Source organism: Anas acuta, chromosome 6, assembly GCF_963932015.1.
Source record: "Anas acuta chromosome 6, bAnaAcu1.1, whole genome shotgun sequence".
NCBI classification, from domain to species: Eukaryota; Metazoa; Chordata; class Aves; order Anseriformes; family Anatidae; genus Anas; species Anas acuta.
In genome coordinates, this window is record NC_088984.1 from 20,367,595 (window position 1) to 20,392,124 (window position 24,530).

At 39.3% G+C, this 24,530-nt stretch overlaps 1 protein-coding gene across 6 annotated transcripts in view; it reads left to right on the forward strand.

Annotated features, from left to right (window-relative positions):
- The first annotated feature begins 600 nt into the window (after positions 1–600).
- UBR3 (ubiquitin protein ligase E3 component n-recognin 3) overlaps positions 601–24,530 on the forward strand; it is a 103,651-nt gene continuing 79,721 nt past the window's right edge. For 2 of the 6 annotated variants that reach the window (XM_068686729.1, XM_068686730.1), the window contains exons 1-7: positions 601–1,138; positions 13,125–13,264; positions 13,644–13,802; positions 15,442–15,585; positions 16,185–16,234; positions 20,389–20,455; positions 24,399–24,529. In XM_068686729.1, the coding sequence (XP_068542830.1) occupies positions 681–1,138; positions 13,125–13,264; positions 13,644–13,802; positions 15,442–15,585; positions 16,185–16,234; positions 20,389–20,455; positions 24,399–24,529 (1,149 nt within the window). In that variant the 5' untranslated portion in view covers positions 601–680. Of the gene's footprint in view, positions 1,139–13,124; positions 13,265–13,643; positions 13,803–15,441; positions 15,586–16,184; positions 16,235–20,388; positions 20,456–21,869; positions 21,976–24,398; position 24,530 lie in introns of those variants that run through there. The other 4 variants (XM_068686731.1, XM_068686732.1, XM_068686733.1 and 1 more) reach the window with 3 other exon arrangements.

Here is a 24,530-nt window from a genome sequence, read left to right on the forward strand (position 1 = left end):
TTGGGCTGTTCAGCCTGGGGAAGAGGAGGCTGAGGGGAGACCTGCAGCTGCCTCACGAGGGGGATCGGAGGGGCAGGCGCTGATCTGTTCTCTTTAGTGCCCAGTGACAGGACCCGAGGGAATGGCGTCAGGCTGTGACAGGGGAGGTTCAGGCTGGCTGTCAGGAAGAGGTTCTTCACCGAGAGGGTGGTCACGCACTGGAGCAGGCTCCCCAGGGCCGTGGTCACGGCACCGAGCCCGTTGGAGTTCAGGAGGCGTTTGGGCTGCCCTCAGCCATACGGTCTGAATCGCTGGGCAGAGCTGCGTGGTGCCAGGGGCTGGGACTCCGCGATCCTTGTGGGTCCCTCCCGACTCGGGACATTCCGTGGCTCTGAACTCGCGTCCCGTGCGGGGCGGGGCGGCCGGCGACACGTTGCGGGGTGACGGCCACACGCTGCGGGGGGGACGCGTTGCGGGGCGGCGGTGCCCGCGCACCTGCGCGCTGCCAGTGCGGCGAGGCGGGCAGAGGAAGGGGAGGGCTCAGTGTCAGGGGAGGGGAGAGGCAGCGCCGGGAGGGCGCCGGTTCCGCGGCTATCGCGAGAGGGAGGCGCCGCTGGGAGGGGAGCGAGGGGAGGAACGCGAAGGGGGAGCCCCGGAGCCGGGAGCCCGGCGCAGCCGTAACGGCCCCGCGGTGCCCCGTCATGGCGGGGGCCGGCGCCAGCGGCCCGGACAAGCAGAGCGAGGCGAGGCAGCTGAAGGAGGATCTGAGCGGCGAAGGCGGCGCGGCGAGGGCGGCGAAGGCGGCGGGCAAGCTGCGGGAGCTGCTGGAGCGGGTGCTGGCCCCGGCGGCGGGCCCGGGCGGCGGCGAGGCGGCGGGCGAGGCGCTGGAGTGGTGCCGCTGCCTGCTGTCGGGCGGCAAGCCCTGGGACAGCTTCGTGCAAGCCGTGCGGCTCTACGACCCGGCCACGCTGTGCGGCCTGGTGTGGACGGCCAACTTCGTGGCCTACCGCTGCCGGACCTGCGGCATCTCGCCCTGCATGAGCCTGTGCGCCGAGTGCTTCCACCAGGGCGATCACGCCGGGCACGACTACAACATGTTCCGGAGCCAGGCGGGGGGCGCCTGCGACTGCGGCGACAGCAACGTCATGCGAGAGGCCGGGTGAGCGCCGCGGCCTCGGCGGGCGGGCGGGCACCTGCCGGGGGGCGGCACCTGCCCCGGCCCCGGCCCCGGGGGAGCCCCCCCTGCACGGAGCCTCGCCGGGGTCCCCGCCCGGGGCCCCGGGGGCGGGTGGGGCGAGGGGCTGTGAGCGGCCGGCCCGGGGCTGCGGCCCAGCGCTTCAGCCGGGCGAAGGCGCTGAAGGGAGCGGGTCGGGCTGGAGGGAGCCATTTTTGTGTGTGTGCCCAGCCTGCTGCTCGCCTCGCCGGCTGTTTGCAGGTCACAGGCTGAAATCGAGGAGCTGGGTGGGTACGGTCAGGCAGGGCTTCACGGAGGTCAGCTGCCTTCGTGCACTGAGACTGCTGGGGGCAAGGCGCAAGCGCCTGGCTGTAAGGCGGCAACGGCTGTGGTACCTCGTCAGGGCTGCCTTTGTTCCCATTGCGCTCGATGGCAAAGGGACAGAGCAGCCGACCCGTTGGGTAGAGGTGATACCTAGCCAGCACACTTGACATTTCACAACTGGGTATCTTTGGCTGAGTTCATTGCACTCCTGTTTGTTTGCCAGAGAGTGAAGGGCTTCACCAGAAGGTGGTTTGGAGTACTTGAGTGGGGCTTCTCTTCTGGGCAGGTTTCTGGAATAGTCTGTCTTGATTGTTTTAGCCGTGGTAAGATGGTATGCTCTTGGAAGAGCCACCTTCACTTTTCCCAGTAAATCTGTAGTTGTGGCAGATAGCAGAAAACTCTAGGAAAGTGTAAAAATACCAAACCTTACCTTGGTTCTTCATATTTTTAGCATTTTCACTCAATTAGTCTGCTTCATGACATGTCTTAAAATTCCTTCTGTCTTTTGCATCATTTCTACTTAGGTATTTCATGAAGTCTGCTTTTTTTTTTTTTTTTTTTTTTTTTTCTGTTACAGTTTAAACGTTGTCTTCCTGATTCTCATTCTTTGTGTCTGGAGTTGCAATTCTGCTTTGAAGTGACTTCATGCTTTGATTCTTGTCATGATTTTTTTGCCCCCCCCTCTTGTTCATGTTACCGTCTGCCTTCATCATTTCTTCATTCTTCCTTTTTGAAGGAATCACTTCCACTTGTAGACTCCCTCCCATTGGAGAGAATATTTTTTTCTCCTTTTCTTTTCCTTCGTCTCCAGGGACTTTAAGCATATGCTCCTGAAGTAATTCCTTCTTTATCTGTTCTTGTTCAACTTCTGGTGTTTTTGCTTTCCTCAGTGTCATTGAAGTACCAGTTCCTCTTGATCTTGAGAAGGAAGAAAAAAATTTAATGTCACTTCTTCCAGTGCTCAGTGTGGGATAGATTTAGGGCTCCTCTTAGTGGTAGGATTTTAACAGAGTGTGGCCAAATTGAACTACTTCAGGTAAATATTAAAATGAATTCTAATACTGCTCTTATCCCAGAGTTTATTGCTTCTGCCTCTTTTCCCATTTTAAACAGTTCTGTTCTCAAAGAAAGCTTGTTTAATAGAGAAGTAGAAATTGATGTTAAATTTGCAATGTAAACAGATGCAAACTCTGAGGGATTAAGAATACTCTCCCTCATTTCTCTGTTAGATTTACTCTAGTTATTACTGTTAACAGTAGAATTCAAGAGTAAGTTGTCTTTGGTATGAGCTAGGTCCCGGCAGTAGATTTAATTATTCCAGATAAAGAATTTCATAGTGTCAGTTCAGAAACAGCACTCGAGTTGAGTAAAATTTCCAGTCCTGGTTGTGCAGGAGGATACTACATGACAATACATGGGGAGCCTGCTCTCAACAGACGGTTGTACCTGCTTATCTAAAGAACATATTTAAGCCAATACAATTAAATGAAGAAGAAACATTGTTTGCCATGTAAGACAAAGTAAGTTAAATTTAAACCAATGTAAAAACATTAACAAGTGCAAACATGTGGGCTCACATACTCACGGACATGGTTTTGCCTGTTGACTCGAATTGCTTCAGTGCAGTGCGTTCAGATAAATTGATTTAACTTTGTGTATACAAATCAGTTACACAATTGCAAAGGTACTGCTTTACATGCTCCTTGGGAGGCCTTCATTGTAGATTCAGGAAATAGGAGTGTGTCTAGCCTGATGTAACCTTGCCCACCCCAGCCTAGGCTTCTATTAATAGCAAGGGAATCAAATGTGGAACCTACTTACAAACTCTATCTGAGCAGGCAGATGGTAGATAAAACTTTGCGTGGATACTGTAAATGAATATTTCAGTAACAATAGTTTGTTTCTCTTGGTTCTTGTTATCTGGTCTGCATGGTTAGTGTTTTTTCATTTGATGCATTTGAAAAATACTTTTAATGAAGTCTTAGCTACTTGTCTAGTGTAAAGGAAGTCTCTCCAATTCACCAACTAGAACATCTTTTCATTTTCTTTAGGGTGGCTAATGTAAACCTAGAGGTGGCTTGGTCTGGAATAGGGGGATATGTGTGCATTAATCTTCTGTTACTAATCAGAACTGCAATTTACTTTTTAGAGATAACTGAGTATTATTATTATTATTATTATTATTTTTGTATCTGATACACTATATACTGGTATATAATGGTAATAGCTGCATGCTGATTTGTTTTTAGGTACCTTGTGTAATTGTTTTAGAAAAATCAGGTAGTCACACTCTCAGACCTTGTGATTCCCATGCAAATTTCAGTGGTTTTGATGCTTAAGTTAAATGCAGTTGTTCTGGTCTACAAGAATGCAATTTAGACTTTAGAAAAGATCTAAATTTTTAAATTTTAACCATGTAGCTACTTGTCTGAGTATTAAAAGCTCTAGCTGTGACTATGTTTCTTAGAGTTTGAAATTCAATCAGGAGATGAAAGTAGCTTGTAGTCCTCTTCCATATGGTGTCTAGCCATAGGTAAATGAAATTTTGCATCTCCATCAGAGGTGGTTAATAATGTTTTGAAGGAAAAATTTTCAGTTCTGAAGCATTGATGATAGACATGTGCTCATAGTTCAGCAGGTGAACTTGTCCATTAGGAAAAAACATGCAGTTGAACCAAGGGAAGTTCAGACTGGAATATTTTTTTGATTGGTAGATGGTCTTGTGTAGTAATGAAACTTCATCATTTATGAAACAAGCTTGAAGAAAGCAATATGGCATGTGGTTATAATAAGGGTATAGCTGGTCAGTGGCCTGTTATTGATGAGTACTGCCTTACTTTCTTGAGCTCTTGTGTTCCCTTTCAGCCTGTAGGCAATAACCTGATATACTAGGGAGCCTCCACACTTTGGCTATTTCATTCCCTCGTGTCCTGTTTCTGAGTATGCCTCACTGTGTTGACTTATTTGTTAAATTAATCATGTGGGAAGCAGATGTTATAGTGCTGCATTACAGTACAAAGAGAATAACATCTCCATCAAGAGTTGCATATCCTGAGAGGCAAAAAGCCAGGTTAAGGATTTCATTAAATAGGCTTTTGCATTGATGTTTGCTGTGTATTTGCGGGTAGTTATGGCAACCGGTGGCTCTATTGACATGGAGCATTGCCTTTTCGTATGGCTTATAAAAAAGGGTCTAAGAAATTATCAAATTCTACCTGTAACAGCGAGCCATTTCTTTAATAGTAGCCATGCATGAAGTCAAAAATATTCTAGTTGTAAACAAGGTGACTGATAAAGGTTTATGTTTATATGCCGTGTGTTCAACAGCAGCTTCAGGTACCCAGCTCTAAGCTTTCTTCATCCCCGTCTCTGACGATCCTTACTAATTTTTCCATTTAGGCTTTGTGGAGATCCATTCTGATCTGCACCCTAGTTTGGATGTCTTTCTTCTTAAAATTACGTGTGTCTTGATGGCTGATGTTTCTGTTGGGTCTGACATGGTCCTGTACAAAAAGGGTGGAGAAATCTCTTTGCCTCCTTTTGCTTCTCTTGAGCATGAGGAGTATGTTCATAGCTTCTAGCTTGCTAATTTTCTCCTGGTATAATGTAGTTTGAACCAACTCTGGTTGTTTTTTTTTTTTTTTTTTTTTTTTTCAGTGTATTAAAATGTTTGCATCCAGGAAGTATTATTTTATAGATAGATATTTGCTGTCCAAAATTTAACTAGTATTGATGACCTTTGCTACTTTGTCCCCATATTCTTCCTTCCCTGTTTGACGTAGTTCCGTATTTTACCTACCGTCAGAGGCTCTTCCTTACAGGACCTTATTTCATTACAAATGGCCTTTCTGTCCTATTGGGGAGCTACGGAAGAATATTTGCTATCTCTTTTACTTTGTTTTGCTAAGTAAAAGTAAAGGACCTTTCTCCTATTCTGCACCTGTGAAAAAACTGTAACAGAGTGACAATAAACAAACAAGCTTGCTGTTGAGAAATCTTTTACAGTAGTCACTGCAGGATGTTTTCTGTTCTTGTTCAGGAGGCCAGGTCTCATCATCTCAGGTTGTAGCAGCTGTGATCCACTTGGTATCAGGAAGGCAGATCTGTTTCAGGCATGGTTCTGGGAAGCAGAGGTAATGGCTGTGTTACTGGCATTAAGTAGATCATGTGGTTACTTTATCGACTGTCTTGCAACAGTGAGTGACGTGTTGAGCATACCTGAGGTGTTGCTGCTCCAAGGCTGGCCCTCCTGGGGCGGCTCTGCCAGTTGTGCTCTTTCTCTGCGGGCCAGGAGGCTCCGGTTCTCCCAGCCCTTGGGCTCGCCTGGTAGTGCAGCCTCCGGGAGGGAAGAAGTGCTCCTTCTGACTCTTTTCCAAGGAGCTGTTGGAACAGATGCTTCAAAAGCAGAATGAAGCCCTACACGCTGTCAAGGAATTTAGACTCGAGCATTGTGAAACTACCTGAAAAGGTCCTCACGTTTAGGATTGTTGGGCTGGTGCGTGGAGCATTCTGTAGGGTAGCCCCCAACTCCATATAGTTTCTGTGCTTTTGTTTAGGATTCCCCAATAATATTCAGTAATTTTTGCAGAGCTTCAAGTGAGGTCTTTTCCTTGGAAAGAAGGAGACTTCACATTGCTGGTGGTTAGGTCCATAATGATAAAGCCACCTCACAAACTTGCCTGTCTTGATTTCTCTTACGAATGTCTCTAATGAGGACTATATCTGCCTCTAAATTAGTTACTGCAATGTTTTCCAAATGTTTGACAGCCAAGTGATAACTTTGGGTTATTGCTTTTAGAGCCGTGGCCTGACTAGATGCCACGTAGTTGATACATGCCTCAGGAAAACACACAGTTGTTTCAGAGGAGTCAGTAAGGGCCTGAAGTCACTGTCACCTTTGGGACTCGTATCAATATATGTAATTTAAACACTTAGAAGCTGCAATTCTCGCTGTGTTACTTCTTGAACAAACTTGAAAAATACATGATAGTTCTACCCCTAAATTTTGCTCTTAAGACCAGTTTGGTTTGAGGAACAGAACAGTAGTCTAAAGATTGGTATTACTGGTATATACCATCCCTTGTCTGAAATTTGATTTATTTATTGTATGACTTGTCTATCGCTTTGAAATATACCTTTATGTGCTCAGTTTAAGAAGAACTGGTGTTTTGGAAGTCTGTGCAGACAGTCTTGTTTAGATTTGGGCTAACCATTGTTGACTTCCAGTTCCTTTGCTTTGATCCAGCCAACTTCTAAAGCTCCTTTTATCCTTTTCGTGAGCCTATCAGCTCTCCAGGATTCTAAGTTTGCTGCTTCAGGGGGTGGAGCATTATTTGTCTGATCTGCAAGGAGCTGTCAGGAGATCTGTTGGCAGCAAAGTAAATGTGATTTTGGGGTGTACGTTTGGGCAACACATTCCCAAGGCACTTTTGTCTCTTAAATTTTCTTAATGACAATCAATATAGTTTCTTTCAGATGTTAGGACACTCTTCCTTATAACTTGCAGAATATCAGTTTTATATTAAAAAAAAAAAAAAAAAGCCTGCAATGGGATTGGACAACTGCAGATGATCTAAAAAACAGTCTCATAGGTGCCCTCCTTTATGGAGGGTTCTGGCAGTTAGCTTTGACAATAATGGTAGATGTTGTTTATGTTTGAGCAGCAGAGCCATTTGAATTTTACACTAACAAGGGCTGTATAATTAACTGTTGCCTTCATCAGGATCTCTGCTTTTTGCACAGTGCCTGCAGCGTTAATGGCTTTGGTATGAAACTAATGGGCACTTACCTGTCCAAGAAAACTGCAGATTACGTATATATGCATTTTGTTGGGGGCCTGACTGAAGCAGCATCTTCCGTTGAAGTTGACAGCTTTTATTAAAATGCTGCATCTTACTCAAATCCTGAGGAAATGAAGGTTGTTTTTACGTGTGGCACTATGCAGTCACATAGAACTGTGTGAGACTAAGTATTGCGTGCCGGATGTTTGACCTGCTTAAATTTTCCCAAGAAAATTTAGTTGCTTCCTTAGTCAGAAAAATATTTTGTTGACTCTATTTTGGAAACTTTGCTTTTTGTTCTTTAAATAGAACATGTGTTTCCTTGTGCTTTAAGGTAGATAATTGATGGTACTCTGAAAGCAGTTTGGTGGGGAGACTGTATGGAAGCTAACAGTTTGGGAAGAGTGAGGTCAACAAGAGATGCATTTGATGAGGGCTCAGGACCATATATTGCATTTGCTGGTGTTCTCGTGTCTCAGACCTACTTTTGAAGTCATCTGGGAATTCTGCTTTGTGAATGCTATGCGAGGCTAAGAACTCTGAATAATCCAAAAAAATTAGAATCCAGAATTAGAATATGCCTTGTATCTTTGTCTATTTTTAGGTCCGTATATGGAAAAAATAGAGGTAATACCTTTAGACTCCATCTCGTGAAAGACTTTGGAACACAATTTCCTCATGTTTTTTTTTTTTTTTTTTTAATGTTCATAGAGTTTTCTTTTCAGAGTTGAGTTTGAAGAGTGTTCTCTTCACTGCCTTCTTCAGTACAACAAAATTAACTGCTCGTTTAAGTAGTACTGTATCTCTTCTCAACTGAAAAAAGCTGTTTTTTCTGCTGAAAATTGTGGTTAGAACTCATATTCATACATGCAAACGGCTGAATTAAGATCACACTAATGATTTTAGTATTGCCATTAACAGAGCAACTGACGCCCTTTCTACATGCAAGGGCCGCATTTTGTGATCGCTGTGATATCCTCTTTGCTGTTGCTTTTTCAAATGGGCATTATGTTTGTAAGTTAGCTAGCAGTGTCTGTTACTGTATAAATACATTTAAAATAGTCTAAATTAAGGCTTTTCAATCAAGCAAGGTAAATGTAAGCTTTACTTACATGCAGTCTCAATGCTGTAATTATATCCCAGAGCATCTGCCCTTTTTAGAAAGACAATATTTTTGCAGCAGAAGATGGTTGCTGTTTTGAATTGCTTGACTTTTTATAGAAATGCTCAAATTTAACAACTTTCAACAGTGGATTTAACAAAAATTCATTCCTTCTCATTTATACTGATTCTAGGGTCTTGTGATAGAAATAGCCAAATGTACTGTTTGATAGTGGGTACTTGTCTGTTAATGAAAATCAGCATAGTTTGACCTACTACATGAGATGTTTACATCTGAGAACTAAGAGGGGATAATAGACATGCTCTTCTGCAGAGCCTCTTTGTTTGCTGTTTGTCCTAGCTGGGGAGCTTGCTGTGCTGAAGGGAGCTCAGCAGAGCACCGAGCTCTAAGGGCGCTGCTGGTGACTCACTGCTTCTCTTCCTCCTATTCTGCAAGGATCAGAATATCTTCCAAGTATCTGATCTTTGGTTTCTAGCTTAGTAGCGTAGCTAAACAGCTTGTTGTGAAGGCTTACAGGCTGGGAGGAAGCCCTTTAATGGTGTTTATGGGTTTTCTCTCTTCTACGTTTCACAGGCCTCCTCTACTGATAGCAGTGTCTCTACTTTGGAGCTTTCCTGGTTAGGAGGGTTACACTGACATCTTCCTGCTGGGGTTTGCTTCTTGTCCGTGCGTCCCATGTAGCAGAAAGGCAAACGCTTGGTTTTGTCTCTGAACTCTTCTGTTGGTTGCGGCTTTCCTTCCAAGCAGCAGCAGGCGAGTTGTCACTCCTCCGGCCTTGAAGTCAGTGCCATGTAGATTCATCTTTCACCTTATTTTGCAGGTGAAAAGAACTAATTTAACTATTGAAATTGAATTACTAGGGGGAGGAATAAAAAACCCACCAACCCAACAGCCTAAATTAACAAGTAGAGTAGTTTATTTCTCTGCTTTTCTACAGTTAACTTCATGTAAATTGGCATGGGAAAGTGGGTTTACAGAAAGCGAGGCTACAATACATCAAAGTCCTTTTTTATTAAGACACATTTCTAATCCTGTTTTTGCTCTGAATTAAAATTTGCTGTAGTATGTGATTAGCAAAAGAAGAAAAAAAATATAAACACTCTACCAGTATATAAAGAATGAAACATCAGTTCATAAAAACTAAGAGACAATTGTAGCCCTTAGAAAATATCTAACATCTTGCTTTTTTTTTTGCTTTTTTTTTTTCTTGTAAAAACATAAGTGTAGTGTATGTAAGCATAACATTTGCTTGTTAGTTTAACTGTTGGGACAAAATGCTTATTCTTTCTGAAGTGTTTGGGTTCTTATTTACAAAATCTATTCATTTTGTTTGAAAACTTTGAAACATTACATGACATTGAGTCACTGTATTCAATGGCATGAAATTAAAATGTGAATAAAAACTCAGTTTAAATATGATTTATTGTTGCTGAATTGAAGAATCAGGTACAGGCTTACTTCTGGTGCTTAGGAATTGAATTGCTCAGGAGTTAAGTTCCTGTAGTTTTTATTTGGGTCCTGTTGTTCAGAGGAGTAATTGCTACCTAGACAAGAATGCCTGGAAGTTTCTCTTGGAGTCAGGTACTTATTGTGCTATAGTATTATAAGACTTGTGCGACCATGGACAGCCTTATGATTCAATTTAAAACATATGACTTTTAAACACGGGGAGGCAGGGAACAAAACAGTGAGAGAAAAGTGAGGGTAAAAATAGTTCCTCTGTATATGCATGAACTTATGTCAAGTTTCTGGAATGCAACTGAAACTTGAGATGCTGTGGGATGTAGTGTAAGGACGGCTGTGCAAACGTTCAAAAGCTGTGAAGGTGTGGTCTGGCTGCTTCTGAAGGCACTCATCAGCTGCTCTAATAACTGGGGAAGTTTAAAAACCCTTCTTTGAAGTGGAGGAGTTGGCTTCACAGCGAGCCCTGTATCTACCTGATCTGCTGGTTGCAAGACATTATACACATTCAAATTCGAGCTGGTTCTCCTGCATTGTCGGGTTTTTCTTCTGTGTGTTTTGCTCCCCTTCAGGTGAGCAGGGGAAGGGATGATGACGACTTAGCGATTTCAGTGTGATTTTCAGCGTGAAGGAGGCAGGTCTGTGAGTGTTAGTGGATTTAAGCTGGCTCGGTGGAATGCCACTGTTGATGTGTGTGCATGCACGTGTGTGTATATATATGTATTTTGAAGAGTAAGGAGCTGCCTACTAGCTTAGCTTCCTGAGCTTGCCTAAGGCAGAATCGGTCGAGTGGCAGTGCTGGAAGAAGTAGGAGGGCAAGAGACAGAACTGTGGCAGGGCTGACCCAGTTCAACTTAAGCATTTGTGAAACTGCAGCTTAAAGGGGTGATTTTACCTGCAGCCACCTCTAAAACACGTTTCAGAAATTCACAGTAGAACTATTAAAGGCAGAAATAGAATGAGAGAATGAAATGAACCTGGAAGGTCTAAAGTGAAGGTTGCTCAATAGTTGATATGTTGCTTATATTAAAAATGCATGGCGTTCTTTACTATTAGGTAAATGTTAAGTGTTCCTCCACGCTGTACAAATAGGATATCAATGCAGCATAAGGAACTTCAAGAATTATATTTGAGGTCATGTGGACAAGATGGCTTGTTAAACTTTGATTTCTATTTAATTGCAAGTTACTGTGTTATTCTCTCCTTTTACTGAAGTTAGCCATGGCTTTTGGTGGAAAAAAATAATTTCATCTGTTTTAATACTCTGAGGATCTTGGAAGCCCTTGTCTGGTATTTTGGTCAATATTTGTAGAAGAATGGTACGGCACCCTGTAAAGGCAGTGGAGTTTGGAGTGGAATAGAGGACCACTATTTCAGGGTTGAGAAGTAGCATCCAGTGGCAGTATTGTTGTGTTCAGTGTGTAGCTGGTTGGCTCGGTTGGTTTTTAAGAGTTCAGGATAAAGGAGTCTCATAAGCAAACATTGTAGACAAGGGTTCAGTCTGATTTCTTCACCCTTGTTTTGTAAATAGTAGTAACTGAGTGTTGGTTTTCTGGATTGATGCTTTGGGTAATTCCCTAGCTTGTGATGAGAACCAGTAAAAACACGTCTTTTGGCTGAATGTGAAATATATGGAGAGGACCAGTAAAAGATTTTAAAATACACTGCACAGTACTTCTTTCCTTGTGTGTCTTTAAGCCCGTATTATTATTATTTTTGATCTGTTCTTACAAGGGTAGTGGTGAAAAGGAAACCAAATGCCTTTAAGACTCCTGTATTGCGGCCCAGATAACGTGAGACCTGTGACTTATGGCAGTTCAGATTTCTGTATGTGGGTGACAGAAGTGAAAGTGAATGACTGTGAGTGCCATTCGCTTTTGTGAATGACAAAACTGAAAGCCTTCCTTTTGTACATTAACTCAGAAGTTGTTAGTCATCACTGAGGTCTTTCTCCCAGGGACTTTTTTCCATGGGGGTGGGTAGGCTGTATATACCAATAGCAAATCATCTGGCTACTACTATCTTTGTTTACCTTTTTATAATGAAATGTCTCATCTGTAATGGGTAAGAGCACAGGAGAAGCTCTTAGTGTTAAATCTTGTGAAGATGCTAGCCACACTTCAGTAAAAACAGAGATGAAGGTACTGTCTTCATCACTGGGTTCTTGTATCTTTTTTTTAATCCTACACTTTTTGTTTTTCTTTTATTTCTTTCCTGTCTTGAGGGTGGTACTTGGATGGTCCTCAAGGAAAAGCTCTCTTTAGAGAGTACCAGGCTTCTTAGGGAATTTATAGCATAGCAAATATAGTGAAAGCATGAATAAACCTAGAAAATATTTTTTCATATTCACACAAAGCTGTATCTCAGTGATACTGAATCAATTTCTTTATCTTCGTGTTCAAAAATTACTAGTGAAGTCTAGTGAATCTTTTCAGTAAAATGTACTCTTAAATTATGTGTGTTTAGATGTCTTTATTCCTTCTTAGCTGCTTCTTTGACATAGGTAAATACGCCTTTCTTGTTGGTAAATGCCCCTTCTAAAAATAGAGTGGGAGCAGAGAAGTATTCAGTGGCTCTTGAGTCAGGCTTATGTTAAGTCAGTGGGAAATCATTCTGTCTGCTCTAATGGGACTTGGCTCAACCTCATGTCCTCGTGTATTAGCCAAGCCTCAGCTACCACCAAACAGGAGTTCTTCAGAGAAGAAATGTTTTATTTTTAAATGAAGCAATTAGTGCAGTTTTTGTAGGGTGTTTCTATCAGACTTTGATAAGTAAATCTCAGTTGGTATACATTTGAAGTAAATACTAACCCTGTGAATTCCAGTGCTTTCAAAAGTTTTTATTCATGTCAAAAGGCATTAAAAAGTCATCTTATGAACGAGGTTCTGAAGAATCAGGCCAGTGTCTGACTGTTTCAAATAAAGAAGAGAAACTGTTTTAGATAAATATTTTTTAAGTTAGATAACCTAGAAATTGGGAGGTATGTCTAGGTGAAGAAAATCCTTGCTCTTGTAATTGTTAAATGGAAGATGCTTCTAATGTGTCTGAGATAAAACTAGATATGTTAACTTTGGGAAGGGAAATAAATTTGGCAACTCTATAATTCTTTGTATTTGGAAACAAGGTGGATTTGGACATTGTGCTTGGAATTTCAGCATACTGTTTCTACCCTATCTTTAATGTAAAAGTATATGCTCTGAAAATGGAAAAAAGTAGTGTCTTTCTTAATGTATGGTAATTCTGCTGAACTGTGCTTGGCTAACATTTTTCTCATTTGTTGTAGGTTTTGTAAAAGACACCGGATTAAGTCAAATTCAAATGTTCCATGTGTCCCAAAAGACTTGTTGATGATGTCAGAATTGGTTCTTCCACAGTTCATCTTTAGCCTTATTCAGCACTTACGAGAGGGATATAATGAGCCTGGTATGTTTTAAATTTGCATGTCCCTAGCATATTTTACCATGCTGCGCTCTTGCTTTGAGATATGAGACACAATACCCAAATACATGCATGCTATCTGTAGTTTATATCACTGAATTGTGTGCATCTTTTCCTAACCATGTTGCTGCCTGGTGAGACCATCTGATTTTGTTCTCTGCTGAAGAGCTTCTTAAATACATTAGTTACCCAGCATTGTGTTGAGCTCTTCCTGAAAATGAAGTCAAGATTACACATGTGAATTTTAGAGCATTATATACATAAGCTAATTCCTTTTGTGTTAGTCATAGCTGTTTTGCTTTGTGTAGGTCTTGGCTAGTTTACATTATGTTTATACCAAAAGTTCTTGTTATGTGGCTTTCAGCTCTTGATCTACCATCAGAGAAAGACCTTCATAAAATCCTCCTGGTTTTGGAGCCTCATGTTTCCTTTCTAGAAGATTTGACCAAAATGGGAGGAGCAATGCGATCAGTTCTTACACAGGTTTTGACTAGCCAACAGTTCTACAAAGATCTTAGCTCCGGTATGTTTGTGTTATTTCTAGTAATTAAATTTCTGAATTGTGAAGACTTTAAGAGTGCAAGTTTTATCACTTCAGCTCTGCATGTTTTTATCTAGTTTGAGAAACTCCAGAAAAATGCATGTTTTTAAGGATATATTTTATTGGTGATAGAACAGGGATGGGTTTTAGCAACAACTGGAAGCATTTCGTATTAAGACCTATACAGCAGCAGATCACTTACCTTCTGTGTCCCAGATAACAGTATAAAGAGGCATCATTTCAAATGGGTCTTTGCAATAAATCCACGCACTTTAAAGTGAAGTGAACATGGTAGCTTACTGCTGCCAAATAAGATGCATTGTGTCTATTGGAAGTGGGACATGTGTATTATATTTTGGGATCTGATCTCACAGAGGTTACTGGAGGAGACTTGAACAGCAGAAGGTCATCATATGTACTGCACTTCTGTGAAAAGCTTTTTTTCTTAAAAATAATCAATCCTGTACAAGCAATTATTTGTTCTATCCTGTTCTAAGTAACAGTGAATCTAAAAATGTTGGGTAGTCAGTCTTAACACTCTCCCCTTTGCCCCACCCCAAACAGTATAAACTAACTCTGTCTTGTTTTCTTGTAATTAGAAGGTATCATTTTTGAGTCCTTTGCATAGGTAAGGAACAAATAGTAATTATTGTAGCTTGGCAGCAGCTAGCTGAACAAGCAATCTTTAAATCTTTGAAAGGATAAATGCTACTGCAGGGGCAGTTGCCTTTATCCTGCCATCTTTTTTTATCGTCTTTTTTTTATCCTCTTCTTTTGCTCCTGTCTGATGGTATTTGAATGGGAGAAGTTTAGTGACGTTTCTTCTCTTATGTGATGGATTTCCTGAGACAGAGATGTGGAATAGGAAGTAAGGCTTTATTATTTGGACCTCTGGAATAGAGAATATGTGTCTGGATAGTAAAGAAGATGATAGTAAAGTAGAACCTGCACTTCTAGCTTGGGGTGTGAAAGGTGTATATCTGAAAGGGTGCTGGCAACTTTTTCATGATTTATTTTCCTTAAACTTTAGAGGAGCAAACTATCAGGTTTTTATCTTTTCCTTATAGAACACTTTTTCTTCAATCAATTTCTTTGCGTAAATTTTATATCCAAAACATACGGTGTGACTTGCCTTCATCAGACTGTTCTGAGTCGTAATATCTTTTTTGAATAATTTTTGTTAATTGAAGCTGCCAAAACTGGAACTTCGAAAGAAAAGTTCCAACTGTCAGAATTTATATATGGAGTATTGTCATTATAGTTCCTGTCCTCTGGAAATCTTAGGTCCTTCCTCCCCCCCAGTCTTGTTTGAAATATCAAAATAAATGTGTGGGGGTTTTGTTTGTTTGTTTGTTTTTATTTCTCCTGTGGTGTTAATGGTGGCAATGCTGTTAAAATGAAAATTAAGTATATCATTTAGAAGAAAACACCAAATTGGAGGGTGAAAAACTGAGAGTCTTTGGTCTCTTGGATTTTGTTTTATGAGTTGAAAAACGTCTTAGAGTCTACTTCTCAAAATTGTACAGCTTATTAAAACACAGACCAAGACAGAACGTAAGGTATAATATATATGAACCAGGTAGCTGTTGTACTGTAACGCTGTTTTACATATGTGTTCAAGGTGTTGGAGAGAATGCATGTGCAAAGAAAAGTCATGAAAAGTACCTCATTGCTTTGAAAGGCTCCGGACTGGCATTTCCTGAGGATAAACTTACATGTGGCATGCAGGAACAAGGAGCTGGTACTAGCACATTAGCTGTTCAAGGTTTGTGTAAAAACATATTTTAAGATAAGACTTGATTATTGTTACGTATATTAAAAATATATGTATATTTTACCTTGTTTTAAAGGCAAGTCATAATGAAACTTGTGGAATTAACTGTTACTTAGTGCACCAGCAAATTACAGGATTCTATTCTGTCAACAAAACTAAACATGTTCACTTCTGAAATACTAAGCATCATTTTCCTATTGTGGAATTAGTGGAATTTGAGTAGGCAAGATGAAATTGCTCGTAGTGGAATTTTGTCATTGCAACTAAGTTAAATGACCTGTTCCTACAAAAGTGCTGTGGAATTTGTTGATCAGTGAAGGCAGTTGGAGATTTTTTGCAATTTCTGAAAGAACATGTCTCTAACTCAGTACACTGAAGTTTTGCAATTGAACATATTTGCAAATCCCACCCAGATTTTGTATTCTGAGTATTTATTGGAAATCTGACCCCAGTTTCTCAGTCCAGTGCTGTGTATCTTTTTAGAAAGTTAATGTTTTTCCATTTCATACTGGTTAATTAAATATCATAAAATATTCTTCTTTCAGTATAAGACTTATGAAAGGAATCTCTAAATTTTCTTATTTCAAAAGGTTTAGCAGGTGCTACAGCAACATCAGGACAAGGGGATTCTTCAGATGAGGTGAGACTGTTATTAAAGAATATAACAAACTGCAACAGAATATTAAAAGGAGAAATTGCTTGCAGCCAAATTCTGCAAACCTTTACTCTTCTGTCTACTACATTCTCTCCATTCTAGTAATTGGAAATAATGGAGATGTAAAGGAACAGATCTCATGCCCTAATGACATCTTGGAAAAAATCCTTATTTCTGCTAATATTGTTTCAGTTCAATTTATATAAGTAATATAGAAGAAACTTGTCTAAGTAGTTCAAAAGTCGCTATCAAGTAAATGGGGCTTGATTAAAGCAAATTTAAAGCATGTGATGTTCAGAATGATGTTAGCAGCTTTTGGTACCTGAGAATCCAGGTGAACTGGTGATAGCAGTAGTGAGAATTTATCTGCAGAGAAATTCCCATGTGTAGACCTGACCTTATTTACCAAACATATTGTGTGTATTGTGTGGGAGTAAAAAGGAGGGAATCTCCTATACTGAGATACAATAAACAAGTGGAACTTAATGTGGGAAGTTAAATTTTCATGGGATTACTTTTTCAATTTCTTCATTGCCCTTCCCCCCCCCATTATTTAAATCTTAATTTCAACTAGTAAGCCTTCAGACTGATTCTTAGACATATGGTAGGGTAGTATAACTAATTTTAAAGAATGTTAAGTATAACTTTTCATAGAAGTTCTGCTTATTTTGAATTCTCTGAACAGTAATTGAAGTAAAAACAATTGCTTGTGTGTATCTGAAACAGTTGTATGACGTATTTGCCTCTGTCACAGGCACAACAGCATCTGGTATGCTTTCAGCAGTGCTATTTATAATTTGGCATTTTCAAAGTATCGCTTGTTGTTTTTTCACCATTGCTTGACAAAACCAAACAAAAACTTGCAAAAGACTGCTAGCAACATCACTTTTAAAGCCCAGGAATTAAAAAGGCAGTTCAAGTTAATGTTAATATGCTCAAGTAGTGTTTTTGATTAAACTTTAAATGACTTAGTATCCTTCCTGGTGTTTTACCTCTGGAAGTAATGGGAACAGCAGAGTAATCTGAACTTGTAAGAGTCTGAAGAGAGATCAGATGTCAGCAACACTCTACTTTTGGGAAAGATGTCCAAGATAGAGGTAGAGACAGAGATGTATGTTAGGCAGAAAGAATTTTTTATCAGGGTAAGTTTTAAGGCAAATATAATTTATTTATAAATGAGGAAGGTTTTACGGCAACTACACTACAGCTTGCCGGTTACAGATGCCTGCTTTCTGGAGAGTCTTTTTTCTGATCTCCAGGATGTGAATAACCATTTATTGTATGTAAATATTTTACCATATTACTGCAGATGTGATTTACCTGAATGGAAATTCCATACATGCTCACATACCTGGGATCAACATTAAAATCTTAATTATGTTATTAAGATGCTTTTATTAAAAAAAAAAAAAAGCACAAGTTTCTGTTTTGAAGCTTCCATTTAGAAATTAAAAAGGAAAAAAAGAATGAGGAAGTAAAGTTGAAGGTAAAACCAATAAGTACTAAAAATTTAAATGATCTTTAATGTATATTTGCGCTTCTGGATTTTTCCTTTTCTATTTTCAATAAAATTCCATTGACATAAAATAGAAAGCAATTAAAATAATATTGAGGCTTTTTGTAGGAAACAAAACAACAAAGAGGAAACATTCTATAAATATGGTACTGGAATAGCCTACATAGGTAAATCTCAGTAGCATCGCTGAAAGAAAGATGGCTTTTTATGCCTTTAAAAATCTTTTATAATTGTGGTCTGCTTAGCAAATGTGAATTACTGAAAAGAAACTCAAAAAGCCTAAATAAAACTAGGCAGGTGGACGGTGAAATGCATACTAGAGAAAAGCTTACTGGAGAGTTGCTTATTAGAGAAATAAGAAAGAGAAGTCATAAAACAATAGAATTTCTTTCTTCCCTCTGTTACTCCCATATGTTACAAAGGCTACTTAGAGCTTCTTTTATGCTCTAATATAATCTCTTATAGGAGAGTAAAGCTGTGTTTGAATTTAGAAACGTAGCAAGAGTACTTCTGATTTTTCTTTCTCTGATATTTAAGATAAATCTAGAAAGTCTAGTGTACTTTCCTTTGAGGTGAGTTCTAAAAGGAGCATTGTTTCACCAATGAAGAGCTAGATTATTAAGGATATGAATTAAAGTAGTGCTTCCTTAGGGAATTAAGTAACTTGAAAAGTTTTGCACAGTTCAGCGTCTGGCTTAATTTCTACAATAGTAGATGGTTCTAAGTTAAAAATGAATTGGATGGATGAATTTATGCTGAGATGTGGGTGGGTTTTTTGGTTTTATTTTTTTCCCCTAAAATGGTATAGGTATATTTTGTGCTTTATTTTTAAAATGATTTGTGTTCCAACCTGTGATATTTTGGAGACAACTTGCCATTAGTTTCCTTCATTAATTTTTCCGCCTTTGTATCTTCCTTCGTACAAAAGGAGGAGAAAAAAAGACCGTTTCTAAACCTTTCCTATTTAAGAGAATAACATGTTCCAAGTAATAAAACCCAGTCCGTGAACACTTTGACTACACTGATGGATAACTGTATTGGATATCTCATTTTGGCATCATTGTAGTTTAATGAACGCTAAAATAACATATTACTTAGTTAAAAATTGCAATCAACAACTTTGTATGTTTAACGTAATAGTACAAAAATTAGACCATTTTATAAAATAGTATCTGATATTACATAAAATTTATTATTTGAAATTTGGACAGGGGTGGCACACCTTAGGCATATTGTTAAATATTCTGTTATGTAAAGCAAATCTGCATATATTTCTGGTACTATTTTTGTGTAATAAGTGGGTGAAAACAAGGTGTTTTTTGATTCGAATTTGAATTTTGATTCCTTGTCTTCAGGACAGGAGACTTAAATTGCAGACTCTTCCAGCAGTAGTATCATGATCTCTATCAGGTTTGATTTTTGTTTGGCACCTTTGGCCTCTCTAGTGTGGGGCGGTGATCTGTGACAACGTGCTGACAACTGACTGCCTCCTGAGTGCAGAAGTAACATGTGTTCACAAAGAACACAGTAGATCTAAGAGTTCAAATGTTCAAAATCTTAAAAGTTGGCTACAGATTTTTTAGATGGAGGTACTGAAGAGATGAGGAGAAATTCAGATCTTTCCTTAACATGATGCTTCTGGTCTATCCTTACATATAAAATATGAATAATTTTTCTCCCCAGTGAAGAATAGTTTCTTCTTATGTTCTGTGTTCTTTACAATCCCTCTTGAAATTCAGAACTGAAGTAGGACCTTTAATTAGAGAAGGTTGATATTGATTGATTACTTTTAGCCATACATACTTGCATTAATTTTCTCTCATTTTATTAGTACCTGTAGAAATTGTTTATGTCAGAGTTTCATTGGGACTGCTATCATTAGAAAAGAGAAACACAATTTTTAATGTAGTCCTCTAATGTCACATTATTTTTTTAAGTGTTAGATTTTGTGAAGTGGTGGTGATGTTTTTAACTTGCATTGCATTTTGGATCCTTTGCTGTTTTGTTTGCAGAGTGCATTGAGAGCTTCAGATGACAAGTGCCTGCGTAAAGTGTTTGCTTTATTCTGTAGGAAACAAGCAATTAGAATTGGTCTCTTAAAAGTGTCAAAAAGACTTTATTCTTGAAACAAAACTTTGTATTGATTAGAAAATATCCATCTGTTTGTGTTGCCAACTTCGAAGTGTTCAAGTCGAAGTGTTAGCTGATAAGTTTTTTAGGAAACAAACAAAAAGAATCCTCATTGATGAGTAAAATAAAACCTTGGATGTGCAACATTTAGAAAATTTGTAGTGCTAAATTAAACATTTTTGTAGCAACCAGTTCCAGAAATCAAAGCAACCAACTGACAAAATTATTGAAATAGATGAAGTTGTCTGAACTTGCAGATGATAATGTTGCCTGTAGGGGGGAAAAAGAACAGTTTAAAGAACTGTTTTCCCTAATGAGTTGCACTGAGCCCTTGGTTCCTGTAAACAGCAAAAGTATTTTGTGGTAAGAGTATATTCAGGGCATCTCTGTTTTAGCTTGATAGTTGAACCAGGATTTTGAGAGCGTATAGTCTCTTGGCAATAAAATTCTAAATATACAGTTATCAACTTTTTAAACTCTTCCTCTACCCCAGGAGGACCAGGATGGTAGCCAAGGTGTGGGCAAGCGCAAGAGGGTGAAACTAAGCAGCACCACCAAAGGTATTTATGAAGTACTGATTTCAGTGTATCATATTTGCTTTGTGTCTATCTTAAAGAATTATCTAGGGATATTCAATCACTTCCCAAGCACTGTGGAGCTGCATGTGGCAAGCATTAAACATAATAGTCTAAAAAAGAATAGCGACTGAAACAGTGCGACTTTGCAACTTCAAATTCTCTTGGGAGTGAGTATCACTTTCTGGGACTTTGACCAACTGTTTTGTCACTTCCATGTTGTAAGCTGGCATCTAACAATTCGTTCTATTTTCACTGTGTGGCAGGCAGGACCAGAATACATCTTGGCAAACAGGTTTTTGGTGTATTTGTTCTTGACAATTTTTTTCATTATGCCACTGTACAATGTGATTATGTTCTCAGCCAGGCAAGAATGGTTCTCTCTGGTTCTGGCTGGTTTTCTGTAATGTTTTTCTAGTCATGCTTAAGAAAAGATATGCGGATGAAGTCTCCTTTGAAACTACTTCATTATTTTCCTAGATTGAAACTAATCCTTTGTACAATTTCTAGTCCAAGATGAACAGCACTCTCATTGAGGTCAGTGGAAGTTCTAATTCAAGAGTGAATGTAGGCTAGAGACGAGGTAGCCTTATCTCGTGTTTTTCCTTTGTGTTTTTGTGCTAAAAAGTGAAGTGTTTTAATATTTATTTTTTTTTATGAGGGTGTTAGTAGACTGTCATCAGAAGCAGAAAGAAACTGCAAGATTTGAGAAAAGAACATTTGGGTGAAAATGTTCTGTTGTGATGGTGAAAGTTGAAAAAATTCCTGTAAAGGTATTGAAGTGAAGATTTGGAACTTGAATTTGAAATGCAGAAATTCCTGAAGTCAATAAACAGATATGAAAGTGTTGTGAGGGTTATAGGAAAGGAAGACTGATTATTTCTAGTGTTTTCAGCTCGAATTAAGAAGAGATTGGAAAGTTGGAAAAGCAGAGAACTAAATGTTTGGGCAGGTGTGTTATTGAGAGGTGAAGCAATGATATGTGAAAGATCATGAAGGCTCTGCAGGCAGAGGTACCTTGGTTCCTGCATACTGCAGCAATACATGTTTATATAAGCAGGGATAAGAGAGACTATAAGCAGGGATAAGAGAGACTCAGAATGAATCAGAAATGTGACAGATTAATGATGTTATGAAAAATGTGGTAGATATGGAGAACTGCAGGAACTTTACTGACATCCCAGGAAAGCTCTCTTACTTAGACTGTTAAGTCCTAAAAGATAAGTTAGTCAGATAATGCAAGAAAAAGATGGTCCTTTTTCTGATGCGTAATGATTGATTATGGAAAATGGGCAGGGAGGAAGCCCATGTTTAGAAGTGTCCTCCATCTGAAAAACAGTATGAGCAGTGGCATTTCAGGAAAAGTGGTTCTTTAATGCAACATTTGATTTCCCCCCAGGATTGTAGTCTTCCCCCCTCTGAGTTATCCCAACATGGACTGTGCTCATGGTGTTGGTAGCTCCTAGTATCAGCCCCAGAGGAGGGAGTCTGCCAGTGGGGGAAGGGTGAGTATCTGTTTTTATTAAATATTGAATAGTTTTCTGAAGTTTTCAGTATTCATATTTTATGTCCAATATGGTATAAAATAAGAGTATGAAAAGAAAATTTTAGAAAACTGAGTATTGAATAAAAACAGATTTACCTTTTCCATATAAGCACACTCCCTTTCCCATCCTAGGTCTTCAGCGGTACTGTCTTCATTGGGGGGTTATGTATATACCAGGGATGTCTTGGTACACTAAGACATATATTCCATGAAGGTGTTTAAAACAGGCTGCGGAGTCTTTTGTGGCACTGGGAAGGAATAAAAGGTTTCTTTAAAGAAAATGTGGTTTTTATCCTGAGGTGTCATTGATACAGGTGTGTGACTGAGTATTGAGAGACGTTTTGTTACTCTGTTTTAAAACCTGCATCCATCTGAAATATGTGAAGTTTAGGACAGTTTTAAACCCACAGGCACTACTTCTTTAATTTGTTGAAGAAAATTTAAAATTGTGATAAAACTTTCTTTTTTTCACAAGAGTGGGAGCTTTAGTCCCAGAGTTCTTGACAAATTTTCCAAGTTGGGTAACAGCATTCTGCCTACTTAAATTCTGTAGCAGGTGTAATTGGATATATATTCTTCTGTCCCTGACTGAAGCTGCTGTATAAAACAACTAATATGCGCTGTACAACTGTGGTACACGTCAGAGAAAGCTTCACATCAGTGACAGATAAGGTGTTGCCTCACTTGTCTTCATGCCCGGTGTTCTCACTCAGGGGCACTTGGAATGTACCTAAACCTGTGCTGTCTGTTCTGTGGACAGAGGACTTCAGTCTGCATGGCTATCAAGCTTTCATGGGCAGTACATTGACACACGTAATTTCTTAACAAGAGACGAGGAAGAAAATGTAAACGATCATCACACATTTGCTGCAGTAGGTGATATGTAACACTTTACAAAATATTTTGTAAAAATTATAACGTCTTTAATGAGTGTGTGAAGGTAATTTTTTATTTCAGCGCTTGTAGAATATATTGAATAAAGTACTCTCTTCTTCGTGTGGCTTGCTAGAGTCTTGAGAAGATCCCTAAAATTTAAATTATTCACTATTTCTCACAATCTTTCGCAATTCCTGAGATGTTTTGCACTGATTGGTCACTTGACAGTGGAACTCTGATATTTGGTAATGGTGGAAAATGAAGGTGATTGCTGTTTAACTAGTAGGCACAAAGTCATCCTGTGCAGTCCTTGAAGCTGTCATACCTCAGTGGAGTGGTGAGTCTTCAAGGCTAGAAGATGTCCAGATTGAGCATTTTTGAATCTGTGCTGATGAAAGCACTTTGTAAAGTCCCATTGGGATACATGATATTGTGCGGAGGGGTCTGTCCTCAGGTCTATTTGATTTCTAGTTACAAAGAAATAATATCCAGGCTATAGAAAATGGTATGTTATGGGAGTGAACAATTCCTGTTGTAGTTTTAAAACATAAATAAGTAATGAAGAATGATGATAATGAGGCTTTGTATTTTAGTATTTCTTTTCAATGATGTTAATTAACGCTCTTGTCAAGCCATAGCTTTATGAACAGTTTATTCTAGCAGAGGTTAGTGTTTGTGCAGTATTGCAGTGAACTGTATTGGGAAACTAATCTCCTTGAAAACTTGGCTGACAAAATGGAAAGATGATCTGATTCCTCTGTAGGTACTCCACAGGGATGTACAGATGAGTGCTGTCAACATGAACAAGGTGGCAGAGTGAGCAGCTGGGAGTTGAAAGGGGAAAGATGGGACTGTCTCGTATACTGTCTGATCAGGGCATTATGCTGGCTTTTATAGTAACAAATGAAACAAAAACTGCGAGGGTGGGGAAAAGAGATCCCTCATTGACTTAAGATAGGTAATTTTCTAGGGTTATACCTACCTTGTCTTTAAAATAAAAATGGCTAATAAACTATTGCTTCTATTTAGCTTGTTTAGAGTTCTGCAAATAGAAGTGTTGTTAGGAGATTAAAACTTAACCATTTAACCATAAATGGTCTTTTGATGTTTTGCTGTTTTCACTTAGCTTAGTAGTGGTGAACGTTATTAAGTGCTTCCCTTGAGTAAGTGACTACAGGTTGCTGTGATTAATTAAAATTGGTGGAGCTATTGCAGTAAGGCAATAAGGTTTAATGCAATCAGCAAAGATTGGACTGTTTTTTTTTGTAGTAGAATTGTACTGAAAACTTCATTGACTTCTCTAGGAGGTCTTCCTTAGTCCTAAAGATTTTGCATTACGTAGTATTGGCTATGTTCATTTTTTCCCCGTGTTTCTGAAAAAAAAAATTGTGCACTAAGAGGTTAAATTTTTGTTAGTTGTGTGTCTGATTTTGCAACTGCATTATCGTTATTGATAAAAATTATGACATAATTATTACACATCCTCTCCTCAAACCTTTTATGCAGATCAATCTATCATGGATGTTTTGAAGCATAAATGTTTCCTAGAAGAATTACTGTTTTGGACGATAAAATATGAATTTCCACAGAAGATGGTGACTTTCTTACTCAACATGCTGCCAGATCAAGATTATAAGG